Raw genomic sequence first — 14,524 nt, forward strand, 5'->3', positions numbered from 1 at the left:
AAAAAAATCTTTGGGACGAAGCTTGTGACCAAGTTTCCTGAAGATCGGACGATAAATGTGGCTTCAAGAGCGTTAACAAGGTTTTACTTTTGCCATATAAAGCCATATAAGGAAAAAAGCCAGAACCCCTGGTGGCCATGTTTTTCAACTAACTGGAACCATTTTCAAACTATTTCTAGATAGTATTGGGACAAATCTTCATGACCAAATTTCATGATGATCCGACAATAAATGTAGCTTCAAGAGTGTTTACAAGGTTTTACCATAGCCATATAAGGAAAAATGGCCAGCCCCCTTGCGACCATGTTTTTCAACCAACTGGAACCATTTTTGAACTCGTCTAATATATCATTGGGACAAATCTTCTGACCAAGTTTCATGATGATTGGACAATAAATGTGATCTCGAAGGTGTTAACAAGGTTTTACTTTAGCCATATTAAGAAAAATGCCCCATCCCCTAGGGGCAATGTTTTTTAACCAACCAGAACCATTTTCAAACTCGTCCAAGATATCATTGGGACAAATCTTCTGACTAACTTTCATGAAGATCGGACAATAAATGTTGCCACTATAGTGTTAACAAGGTTTTACTATAGCCATATTTAGCCATATCAGAAAAAATGCCCCGCCCCTTGGCGGCCATATTTTTCAAGCAACCGTAACCTGTAACCATTTTTTGAACTCGTCCAAGTTATGGTTTAGACAAATCTTCTGACCAAATTTCATGAAGATTGGACAATAAATGTGGCGTCTATAGTGTTTCCAAGGAAAATGTTGACGCCGCACACAAACAAAAAGCCATCACAAAAGCTCACCATGAGCACAATGTGCTCAGGTGAGCTAAAAATATACCTAATTTGAGGAAAATGCTTAACCTCACTTACATAGCTCAACTTCATTTGTGCTGTGCTCTATGAAAAGGGTGTTTAATTGCATGAGCGTCAAGTGTCTGCACAGACTAATCAGGAATGACACTTTCCACTTTTATGATATTTTTTCATTTAAAGAAAATCTCTTTTTAGCAAAAATCCAGTTAAGACGGAGAGTGTTGTCCCTGATTAGCCTGTGGGGACTGCGTTAAACACCTTTTTCACAGAGCGAGGCCCATTTGTATGAGTTTCCAGTTAATAACTATGTATAAAATAAGTTTTACATTGAAAGGTATGAAATCAGCTGACAGGAGGAGAATACACCCTTGCGAAGGATAAATACATACAGGTAAGTGTAAAATAAAGGACTGCTATATTTATAAAACAAGAGCATCCCATTACGGGTGCCAACGCTTGGCTGCGGGTGCATTTTTTAATAAATGAAGTCATTGACCTTGACCTTTGACCTAAAAATGGGTGTGGTGTGTAGAACCCCCACCCGAAATATAATAACAATTCCAGGTAAGTTTCAAAACAAGAGGCCTGAAAGGCCAAAAGTCGCTCACCGGAGATAAAAGTGAATTGACCTGTTCTATGTGGCCCAAGATATCATAAGCTCAATTATTGTTCTTACCAAGTTTCATGACAGGTGAAATATAAATGTAGATTTTAGAGTGCTAACAAGGTTTAACTATAGCCATATAAGGATAAATTTCCCTCCCCTGGCATCAATGTTTTTTAAGCAACCAGAACCATATTTAGAGTTATATCAAGTTTTTACAAAAGGCATATTAGGAAAAAAGACCCGCCCCCTGGTGGCCATGTTTTTCAAGCAACTGGAACAATTTTCAAACTTGTCCAAAGTATTGCAGTATTGGGAAAATCTTTTCACCAAGTTACATGATGATCAGACAATAAATGTGGCCTTTAGAGTGTAAACACTGTTTTACTATAGCCATATAAGGAAAAATGCCTGGCCCCCTGTCGATCATGTTTTCAACAGACCAGAACCTCTTTTAAACTCTCCTAAGATATCATTAGAACAAATCTTCCGACCAAGTTTCATGAAGATTGGACAATAGATGTGACTTATATGGTTTTACAAGTTTTTATTATAGCAATATCAGGAAAAATGCCCCCCCCCCTGGCAGCCATGTTTTTCAATCAACCAGAACCATTTGCCAATTCGTCCAAGATATCATTGGGAAAAATCTTCTGACCAACTTTCATTAAGTTCGGACAATAAATGTAGCCTTTAAAGTATTAACAAGGCTTTACTATAATAGCCATATAATGAAAAATGCCCCGCCCCCTGGTGGCCATGTTTTTCAAGCAACCACAACCATTTTCGAACTGGTCCATGATATCATTGGATCTTCTGACCAAGTTTTATGATGATCGGACAATAAATGTGGCCTCTAGAGTGTTAACAAGGTTTATCTTAAGCCATCTAAGGTAAAATGCCCCGCCCCATGGCGGCCATGTTTTTCAACCAACTCGAACCATTTGTTAACGCATCCAAGATATAATTAGAACAACCAGAAGATTCCTGAAGATCAGACAATAAATAGAGCGTCTCGAGTGTTAACAAAAGTTTACTATAGCCATATATATCCATTTTAGGAAAAATTCCCTACCCCCTGGCAGCAATGTTTTTCAAGCAACTGAAACCATTATCAAACTCGTCCAATATATTATTAGGACAAGTCTTCTTATTTAATTTCATGATGATCGGACAATAAATGCAGTCTTTAGAGTGTTAACAAGGTTTGACTATAGCCATATAAGAAAAATTGCCCCACCCATTGATGGTCATGTTTTTCAACCAACAGGAACCATTTTTGAACGCATCCAAGATATTGAGACAAATCTTATGACCAAGTTTTATGGAGATTGGACAATAAGTGATTATGAAGCCTCTGGAGTGTAAACAAGGTTTTACTATAGCCTTATATATCCATATAAGGAAAAATTCCCCGCCCCCTGGCAGCAACCAACCGGAACAATTTTCATTCTCGTCCAAGATATCATTTGCACTTATCTTCTGACTAAATTTCATAAGGTTCGGACAATAAAAGTTGCCTCTTGAGTGTTAACAAGGCAAATGTTGACGCCGCACAAAAGGCGATCACATACGCTCACTATGATCAACTTGTGCTCAGGTGAGCTAAAAAGGGCTGCTATACTTATAAACTAAATTTTACATTGAAAGGTAGGATATCAGCTGAAAGGAGGAGAAATCAACCCCTCCCCCTGAAGGTAAATACACCAGGTAAGTGTAAGAATAGAGGACTGCTCATCACCTGAGTACCATGATGAAAACCAGTCACCAAGACACGTGTGTCAGATTTATAAACAGTTAAAAAAACTGTATTTTGTAAACACCCAAATCAGCATAATCATTGATACAGAAAAGGTTGAACATGTGATTAACCATTTCCCCCATAAGAAGCAAAGTGAAAATGGCTTTTGCAACCAGCATAAAACCTGAACAGCCTGCGAGCAACTCGCAGTTTGTTCAGGTTTTATGCTGTTTGCTGCTCATCAGTAACTACGGGTTGGAAATCCTTTTTGAATTTAGTAAGAAAGGCATTTAATTAAATGTAACTTTCTTAGGGACTACAAATGCATCAAAATAGGTATCTGGGTGGTAAAGGGCTAAATTATGGGAAGAGAAAACCCAATCTAACAACAAAGAGACAAAAGACGTTAGTAACTCCTGTTTATATTGTAATCTAGACATTGGTCTCTAGAACGATACACAATATTTTTGCATACATAATAAATAAATTACAACTAAACAACACAACTTAAATCACAAACATCTTAACAAAATTCAAAGCTAGGTTTCCAGCAAATGCGTTAAAATACAGATACATTTAATATACATTTCTTTTTACAATACTAAAGATAAACGGTGGAAAAGTAAGTTAAAATTTCAGTTCAATAATTATGCGATGTATTTATTGAGATTCTATTTGTTAGATTGCATTCTTAACACAATCATATCCTATTTGTTCAACACAATAATGTATTTTTTGAATCCGGTATTGATATACATATATTTAAGATATATTTATGTTTAGATGACTCTTAAACACTGGTTGACCGATCCTGGAATTTAACACAAACAAATCGGAAAATGACCAAAACAAATTCCTTATTTTTTCCCAAAATGAGCATTCCACAAACTAACATGTCCTTAAAAGACATCTTTTGAAAAACCACAAAATTTAACGCCAACGAACATAAATTATTTAACACATTAAACACTTGTCAATATACAAACAAGTCGAACACAGAACAAGTTATTGTAACACAGTTCCCTTAATCCTACGCAAAATACCTGTATAACACAAATGAACCAGCACTTCCTTGAAACATCTCATCTCTGAATACGGTTTACAAACAAACTACGAAACATCTAATCTCTAAACACAGTTTACAAACAAATGACTAGTAGATGTCAGCAAACAAGTAAAAGTTCATGTTTTAATGCACAGACAATATCAATCAAGTTCCTAAAAAATCTAAAATAAAGTTAATGTTACGGGGAAATTTATATTTAAACAAGGTTCAAGCATAAATATGTTTTTAATAATTGAAATATAAAACTTGAAAGCTAATAGGTTGACTTAGTACAGGTTGTTGATACAGTCATTTATTGACGCCAATTAATGCTAGGCACAGTTTTGGTAACTATTAAAACACCAAAATTGAAACCATTTTTTAAGTCACTAAGAGATAACAAGGGACAAAATTGTCACAAAACCAGGTTTTCATTGCGAAAAAAAAATCTGATAAAGGGAGAAAACTCAAACTGAACTTTTGAAATGACCAAAAAAAATTAACCCCCTTTGTATATATTTTTTTTTTAAATCTATTTTTAGTCGTGGCGACCTTGACATTGGAGATATTGACGTGATTCTTTCGTGGGACACACCGTCCCATGATGGTGAACAAATGTGCCAAATGATTTTAAAATCTCACAATGAATGACATAGTTATGGCCAGGACAAGCTCATTTATGGCCATTTTTGACCTTTGAACTCAAAGTGTGACCTTGACCTTGGAGATATCGACGTAATTATTTCGCGCGACACACCGTCCAATGATGGTGAACAAATGTGCCAAATGATTTTAAAATCTGACGATGAACGACATAGTTATGGCTCGGACAAGCTCATTTATGGCCATTTTTGACCTTTGAACTCAAAGTGTGACCTTGACCTTGGAGATATCGACGTAATTATTTCGCGCGACACACCGTCCAATGATGGTGAACAAATGTGCCAAATGATTTTAAAATCTGACAATGAACGACATAGTTATGGCCCGGACAAGCTTATTCCGCCAGCCCGCCAGCCAGCCAGCCAGCCAGCCCGCCAGCCAGCCCGCCCGCATTCGCCAATCTAATAACCAGTTTTTTCCTTCGGAAAACCTGGTTAATAATAATAATTAACCATTAACTTAGAATATGTGAATAACTGTGTCGCCTTTGTAATCCTTTCTCATACTTAAATTGTCTGACACAAAACATGTATTCATATTCAAAGACACATAAAGAAATAGTATGTTAATATATAAACATGATATCAATATGAATATTTTTTGTAAGTATACTTAGAAACACAATATAAGCATAGTTACAAAAACAAAACATTCACTGGGTATGAGATGGATTATACTCAAATGCACATGTACATTTAATAAAGGTTTAATTCTGGGTTATGTGTATAATAGACCCTTTATATGCCATTATTTAAACTTAAATGCTCTTGCATACTTGTGCTTATAATTGCAAAATAATCCTTGAAACAAGGGTTGTTTGTAAAACGTGCATGCCCCCCATATGGGCTGTCAGTTGTAGAGGCAGCCATTGTGTGAATACATTTTTTGTCACTGTGACCTTGACCTTTGACCTAGTGACCTGAAAATCAATAGGGGTCATGTGCGAGTCATGATCAATGTGCCTATGAAGTTTCATGATCCTAGGCGTAAGTGTTGTTGAGTTATCATCCGGAAACCATTTTACTGGTTCGAGTCACTGTGACCTTGACCTTTGATCTAGTGACCTGAAAATTAATAGGGGTCATCTGCCAGTGATGATCAATGTACCTATGCTGTTTCATGATCCTAGGCGTAAGCTTTCTTAAGTTATCATCCGGAAACCATTTTCCTGTGTTGAGTCACCGTGACCTTGACCTTTGACCTAGTGACCTGAAAAACAATAGGGGTCATCTGCGAGTCACGATCAATGTACCTATGAAGTTTCATGATCCTAAGTTTAAGCGTTCTTGAGTGATCATCCGGAAACCATTTAACTGTCGATTCACCATGACCTTGACCTTTGACCTAGTGACCTGAAAATCAATAGGGGTCATCTGCGAGTCATGATCAATGTACCTATGAAGTTTCATGATCCGAGGCGTAAGCATTCTTGAGTTATCATATGGAAACCATTTTTCTGTATCGAGTCACCGTGACCTTGACCTAGTGACCTGAAAATCAAGAGGGGTCATCTGCAAGTAATGATCAATGTACCTATAAAGTTTCATGATCCTAGGCATAAGCGTTCCTGAGTTATCATCCGGAAACCATTTAACTGGTTAGTCACCGTGACCTTGACCTTTGACCTAGTGACCTGAAAATCAATAGGGGTCATCTGCGAGTCATGATCAATGTACCTATGAAGTTTCATGATCCTAGGCGTAAGCGTTCTTGAGATATCATCCGGAGACCATTTGGTGGACAGACCGATGGACGGAACGACGGACCGACCGACATGTCCCCCCCTTATTATCCCCCCCCCCTTCTTCGAAGGGGGGGGGGATAATAAGTAAGGCTGGAGTTGTGAAATTAATCATTAATTAACTTTATTACAATTACATAAGAGGAAAAACATATTGACTGATGTTCAGACAAAAATGATATTTTATCATAAAACATGGGCAATCAGTATGGGAGACTAAGACAAATAAAATCTCTTTTTTCAAGTTTCATGAGGGTTCATTCGGTTAAAATCCTTGAGAAGTTTAGAGTAATTAAATGCTAAAGAGTATTCACCATATAAATAAATATTGCAATATATGCAGAATGGAAACATGACCTTACAGGTAAAAAAACACTGATTTATTCCAAACCCAGGGAATGTGTTTACAATAACACTTTTAAAGCTCATTAGACTTATTTTAAATTGAGGAATAATTGTTTTCCAAAGGGTTTCAAACACTGGGTGTATAAATCAAATAATAACTGTTGTCCTTGGGGGAAGATGATTAGCTAAAGCACACACAGTTTGTTATTATTTAAACATAAGTTTAGACAAATAAATATCACATCCACTTTAGAAGGAATTGATATTTAGTTAAAAAATAAATGGTAACATTATACCACATTAAATCAAATGAAATTAAATGAATAGTACGACATAATATAAATAACATTAAACTCAAAACTTTCCAGCTTTATAAGAAACACTACAATAGTGTTGAATACATGTACAAATGCATTTGAAAGGAATGTTGAAGTATTGTTGAAGTCATAATATTGATGCATCATTTGCGCAAAATATCATATCCAATAAACAGGTATTTCTAATAAAGGAAGAGACAAGAGATGTGTTTGTCAGAAACACAATGCCCCCTACTGCACCGCTTTAAAGCAATATGTTTGACTTTTGACCTTGAATGACGACCTTGACCTTTCACCACTCAAAATGTGCAGCTCCATGAGATACACATGCATGCCAAATATCAAATTGCTACCTTCAATATTGCAAAGTTATGGGCAATGTTAAAGTTTTTGGAAGGACGGACGGACTGACAGACAGACTGACTGACGGACAGTTCAACTGCTATATGCCACCTTTCAGGGGCATAAAAAATGCATAAAGACGTTATGGCACAATATGTGTTGTAGGATTCTTTCAGCATGGACATGTGTGGTGGTATGAGCCTTAGTTTAAGAGAATTCCTTTTAACCCTCTCACACTCCGAAGGCAAAGTGAAAATTGCTTTTGCAACCAGCATAAAACCAGAACAGCCTGCGAGCAACTTGCAGTCTGTTCAGGCTTTATGCTGTTTGCTGCTCATCAGTATCTAAGGGCTGGAAATGAAGCCTGACGGACTTGATTCTAGTAAAGAAGATTTTACATTTGATTAGATTTTCTAAGGGAATACAAACGCATCAAATAGCGTTTATAAGGGGTAAAGGGTTAACAAACATTCAATGATTAGCCTACACAGATTGCAAACCCCGTTTTCCACAGTGAGACTCATATGTGTCTATATATGGGCCATGCTCTGTGATAAGGGGAGGTAATAGTGCTGTTTCAGATTGTCCTGTGAAGTCTGCACATGCTAATCAGGAAGACATTTTACTAAACTTGTTTATTGCTAAGAAGGGACTTTTCTTTAAAACAAATAATATCATAAAAGTGGAAAGTGTCGTCCCTGATTAGCCTTTGCAGACTGCACAGGCTAACCTAGGATGACACTTAACGCATATGCATTAAAACCCTTTTTCACAGACCTCGGCTCATATATTGACACGATATTTCAAGTGATAATTATGACACTGCTTGACACTTGTTGCAGTACCAAATTATATCACCACTATTATCTGTACTGAAATGAGAACATGCATACAATCGTTTTTTGTTCAATTCTTATTGTACATTAAACAAATAGTAATATCAGATAAAATGTTGTTAACAGAGGTAAATAATGAAATGAAATAAAATATAACTTAATGGTATAATTTAACTCTGAAAACGCCTTAAATTAAAATTTAAAACAAAACAAAAGCATTTTGAGGTAATTTTAGTTTTTTTCCTGGAAAATTATTACCAAGACATTATCTACCATAAAAACTTTCATGCCCTTACATTTAAAATGAAAGAGAATTGAGATTTAATGGCATCTATCTGGAAAATTCTAATCTGTTTCCAAAATGCGCCAACAGCTTTAAAGCAGACCATTAAAATCTCATAAGATATTTAACCATTTTGGTTTAAAATAAATAAAACCCTATAAAAATGCCCTAATAACACAATTGCACATTATGGAAAAATGATGATTATGATAACTGCATAGTTTAAAGACAGCCAACCACTAAACACATACAGACTTCAATGAAAGTAAATTATTTCAAGGCAAATTATTGCTCTGTCAAAAACATTATGATGTCCTCAATAACACACTGCACTGCCTTTAATATTGTTAGTTTTACAGGCTTAATGCAAAAAAAATTTGGACAAAGACATTTAGTTGAAAAATCATGTCAACACATATAAGTACTTTAACAGTATTACTTGGCTATAACTGTCATACAGAAAGGCAATCATAGACCAGACAGACCAGGTTTTTTAAATACTGATTTTAGACCACACTTTATACAGTTGCTTCAATGTTTTTACCATAATATATATTCTCAACCTTAAGTTGAACTTTAAAGAGAAAGCAACAGACCTCATATTATTGCACACATTTAGTAAGAAACACTACATGCAGACACAGTCTTAGCTCATTCATACTTAACAATGTATTATGTGCAGTTTTTTACCTGAAATTTTAATTTTAAAAAGTTGGTGCGCATTACACATATTTGCAAATAATAAATTGTCAGCTTTATAACATATAACGTAATAATCTCCAAACCTACAGGAATGTCATGATAATTGATTTGTACAGAATGTTAGAGTAAAAAACAATATATGCATCAAATGTTACCGGGAAAATAAGTACCCTAAGTTAAACATAGGAACAAATATCTTAAAGTAAAACACAGAACTCGTCAGTTTGGCAAAATACATTGTTTCTTAAACAATTAAAGTCACAAATCATTCAAACAAGAAGCTGTCACAAGAAGCATTTCATCCCCAACCGATGCATTGTTGTAAACAGGGTACAGTGGGAATTATTGTTGATCGAATTATTTGAGAGTGAAAGAGAACCTCCAATCAAAAGGCTTTAGCATTATGTAATTTAAAAACAAGGTCAATAAATCCTGACCTTAAAAATTAATGCAATCATTAAACTTTGACAATATGAATTCTACCACTTGGAACGATTTATTCTGTTAAAGTTAATATTTGAAGCGAAGAACAGTAATGACATCAAACTGAAGCAACCAGTTTTGTTTGTATCCAGTTTCTGTCACACCTCTTCAAGAACATAAGCAGGTTAGATCACAATCTAAGGACACGCCTTTTCAAGAACATAGGCAGGATAGATCACATTCTATGGACACGCCTCTTCAAGAACGTAGGCAGGATAGATAACATTCTATGGACACCTTTGCATCTGAATTGCATGAGAATTTATAAACCTAAACAGTTTTGGAATGAAGTTACACCTAAATTAAACCTCAACAACTTTAAGTCCTTGAAATCTCTTCATGAGTCCATAAACCTCAAAACTTTGAATTTAAAGACCTTGACAACTCTACAAGAGTCTATGAACCTCAAAACTTTGCACTTAAAGTCCTTCAAACCTCTACAGAGTCTACAAATCTCTATAAATTTGCATTTTCAGACCTTGAAAACTCTACTAGAGTCTGCAAACCTCAACAACTTTGCATTTGAAGTCCTTCAAGACTCTACTGAAGTCCTTGAAAACTCTACTGCACTCCTTGAAAACTCATCTGAAGTCCTTGAAAACTCTACTTAAGGCCTTGAAAACTCTACAGCAGTCCTTGAAAACTGTACTGAAGTCCTTGAAACTTAACTGAAGTCCTTCAAAACTAAACTAAAGTTCTCAAAAACTCTACTGCAGTCCTTAAACTCTACTGGAATCCTCAAAAACTCTAGGATAGTCCATAAACCTTGACAACTTTCCATTTGAAGTCCTAGAAAACTCTACGAGAGACCGTACACCTCGACAACCTTGCACTTGAAGTCCTCACTTTGACTTAGCGGCTCATTGTTAAATGTGTCACACTTTTCACTGCGACAGTGGAGTAAGTTCTCGTCAAGGAATATGGCCTCCCCGTGCCTGCAAAAGAAATCATCCAAGTTTTTATCAAATAAATGGGGCAATTGATAAAAAAAAATTGACTTACAACCTGTAAAATTAAGATGGTGATAGCATAAATATTACAAGCAACGTATATATCAAAGCTTTTTTATTACTTCAGCAAACAAGAGCTGTCTCTATAGGATGACATATGCCCCCAATAAACGCTTTCATAGAAGTTATTGAAATGCACCAAGTGACCCTGTGACCTAGTTTTTGACCCGGCATGACCCACATTTGAACTTGACCTAGATCTCATTTAGACACAACTTCTGACCAAATTTGGTGAAGATCGGATGAAAACTACTTCGACTGAAGAGCAGACACCACACTAGATCTTTGAAATGCACTAAGTGACCCCTTAACTTACAGTACAGCCAACGCGGAACAAACATAATCCGCGGCTATGCCACGGCCAGAAATTTAGTACGCGGAGGTGTGTTCACACCGCGTATCGCAGCGGCACTCGACATCGATCCGTGCAACGACGCCAAGTCTGTTTTAACATCGCGTTCTTTTGCGGAGTAAATCCGCCGCACATGTACGCGGCAGATTGAGTGAAAAGATATACACCTACATGTGCATTTCTGTAGCATAGAAACCTAGATTTACGCTACTTTCATATTTATTATTTTCAGGTTATTATAAGCGATGTGGCACGTAATGCGATTTAACAAATTATCGTTGAATAAATTACGCACAATGTTAATGTTTCGTTCGATTCTGAAATGAGCTTTATTAAATTTGTAATCCGAAACAAGCTTCTGAATTTTAATGCTAATGCGGCATAAACAAATTCTAGCGTCAAATAAACAGTGCTAAAATATCCTTTGTCTCCATGAAGAGCGCGCGAAAATTATGCAGACATGTAGAACGTCGCATGGAAAGTTTGGGTGTATTTTGTGTTGTATAAAAACATGTACATTACGTCAGGCGATTTATGGAAAAAACAAAACACAATTGGACGTTATTTCATCACATCTTTAAATAGTAACAAATGCCAAAATGTATTTGATACTTAAGAATAATTGCGAATGTGTGTGTGCCTTGAGCACTTATATCGTGAATATTTACCGGAATTTGCTTTAAAACTGGAAGATACGGGATTATCGGGTAATGATTAGAGAAATCAACTATATAATATAAACAAAATGAAACTACTTTATATACGCATAGTCAAACAATAGTTATAATACGCTGATAATTAAGTGTTGGTTATTGATGTGGCTTCAAACTGCTAATTGTCTCAACTAAAATATAATAGCAAAAACAACAAGTAATTATATATAAATCCACCATCTGCTGAAGCTTTGACCACTTGTATGTGCCAAAACATGACATGTGACATTGTTTATGTGTGAAATACATACACTACAGTCGGGAAACAAACTAACTTGGCCAGACACATTAAATATGCTTATATGCTAATACATGTTGTTGTAAAAATTAAACCCAAAACAAAATAATCATATGGCGCAATAAACGCACACACAGTAACTTAAAGTACTTTAGCCGATTCTAACAAGGGCTGTTTGTAAAACATGCATGCCCCCCATATGGGCTCTAAGTTGTAGTGACAGCCATTTTGTTAATATGTTTTTGTCACTGTGACCTTGACCTTTGACCTAGTGACCTGAAAATCAATAGGGGTCATCTGCGAGTCATGATCAATGTACCTATGAAGTTTCATGATCCTAGCCATAAGCTTTCCTGAGTTATCATCAGGAAACCATTTTACTATTTCGGGTCACTGTGACCTTGACCTTTGAACTAGTGACCTGAAAATCAATAGGGGTCATCTGCCAGTCATGATCAATGTACCTATCAAGTTTCATGATCCTAGGCATAAGCGTTCTTGAATTATCATCCGGAAACCATTTTACTATTTCGGGTCACCGTGACCTTGACCTTTGACCTAGTGACCTGAAAATCAATAGGTGCCATCTGCTAGTCATGATCAATCTACCTATCAAGTTTCATGATCCTAGGCATAAGGGTTCTTGAATTATCATCCGGAAACCATTTTACTATTTCGGGTCACCGTGACCTTGACCTTTGACCTAGTGACCTGAAAATCAATAGGGGTCATTTGCTAGTCATGTTCAATCTACCTATGAAGTTTCATGATCCTAGGCATAAGCGTTCTTGAATTATCATCCGGAAACCATTTTACTATTTCGGGTCACAGTGACCTTGACCTTTGACCTAGTGACCTCAAAATCAATAGGGGTCATCTGTGAGTCATGGTCAATGTACCTATGAAGTTTTATGATCCTAGGCCTAAGTGTTCTTGAGTTATCGTCTGACAACCACCTGGTGGACGGACCGACTGACCGACAGACCGACCGACAGACCGACAGACCGACATGAGCAAAGCAATATACCCCCTCTTCTTCGAAGGGGGGCATAAAAATGACAATGATAAATGATTATTGGAATTTTATTAATACATGTCCATAATAATCATATTTTGTTTTTATAAATTCGTTTTTATATTTGCATTTTTTTTTTATAATAATTATTTGCATCTGGATGACATCAATTTCTTTAGAAACGGGAATGCAATCACTAAAAACAAAACAACAGCATGCTTTTTTAGCAACTTGTTTATCTATTTTGAATCCGCACACATTAAATTAATTGTGATTTTTTTTTTATATTATTATAATTGTTCTTTTAAATTTCTTTGACTAAATAATCATTTTATAAAGATTTTGATTTGAAAATGCGCATCGACTCGGCGTCATGTCGCCGATCACGGCTTGCCTCAACATGTCTTGGCGGACAGATGCGAAGCTTCGTGGCAAAATGCGACATGCCGCCACATAATGACGCGGCTTCAAAGGCCGACTCGACAAGTTTGGTAAAGATCAGATGAAAAAAAATTGAATTAGAGAGCGGACACGAAAAGTGTGACAGACTGACAGGCAGTGCGAAAACTATACACCCCCTTTTCTTCGAAAGGGGGCATAAAAATTATACAAATTTAATCATATTATTGTGATTATTATGCAGGCTGGAATCTAGCTTAGCTAAACAACCAGCCTTGTACTAACAGAGGTGAGGATTGATCAATGTTTTTCTACTCACTCATTAATAAATAGTTTGAAATATTGGCTAAATTTCTGTAATTTTGATATGTTGGTAGATACAGGATCTAGTTTAAGCTCATTTTTTGTCATTTTGGAATAAGATTTGCAAAAATTCCATTTATAAAATATTACAATGGAAATTATTTACAACAGTCTTAAATCTTTCTAGCTCAGAATCAAAGTAAAATGGCTTTATGCAACCATCAGGTTACAATATACTAAAATATTTTAAAGTGACAATGCTTTATGCAACCACCATACAAAATTGTATGCAGTTTGATGTTCATCAGTATGTTAGGGTTAAAAATGAAGCCTTTAACACTTGAATAATTTAATTTAATCATTAAAAAAGGTCTTTAGTTCAATTTGATTTTCAAGGGGTCTACAAATGCAACATAGTGGGCATCTGGGCAGCAAAGGGTCAAGAATGTGTGAGAAATCTGAGCAGCAAAGGGTCAAGAATGTGTGAGAAATCTGAGCAGCAAAGGGTCAAGAATGTGTGAGAAATCTGAGCAGCAAAGGGTCAAGAATGTGTGAGAAATCTG

General features: G+C 36.0%; 2 protein-coding genes across 2 annotated transcripts in view; one reads left to right on the forward strand and one right to left on the reverse strand.

Moving 5' to 3' along the window:
* LOC127835795 (uncharacterized) overlaps positions 1–14,524 on the forward strand; it is a 563,233-nt gene that overhangs the window by 251,982 nt on the left and 296,727 nt on the right. The window lies entirely within an intron of this gene.
* LOC127835793 (GTPase-activating protein skywalker-like) overlaps positions 10,731–14,524 on the reverse strand; it is a 32,257-nt gene continuing 28,463 nt past the window's right edge. The window contains exon 6 of the mRNA XM_052362228.1: positions 10,731–10,866. Coding sequence (XP_052218188.1) covers positions 10,731–10,866 — 136 coding nt within the window. The remainder of the gene's footprint in view (positions 10,867–14,524) is intronic.

The sequence above is a fragment of the Dreissena polymorpha genome, chromosome 6 (assembly GCF_020536995.1).
Source record: "Dreissena polymorpha isolate Duluth1 chromosome 6, UMN_Dpol_1.0, whole genome shotgun sequence".
NCBI classification, from domain to species: Eukaryota; Metazoa; Mollusca; class Bivalvia; order Myida; family Dreissenidae; genus Dreissena; species Dreissena polymorpha.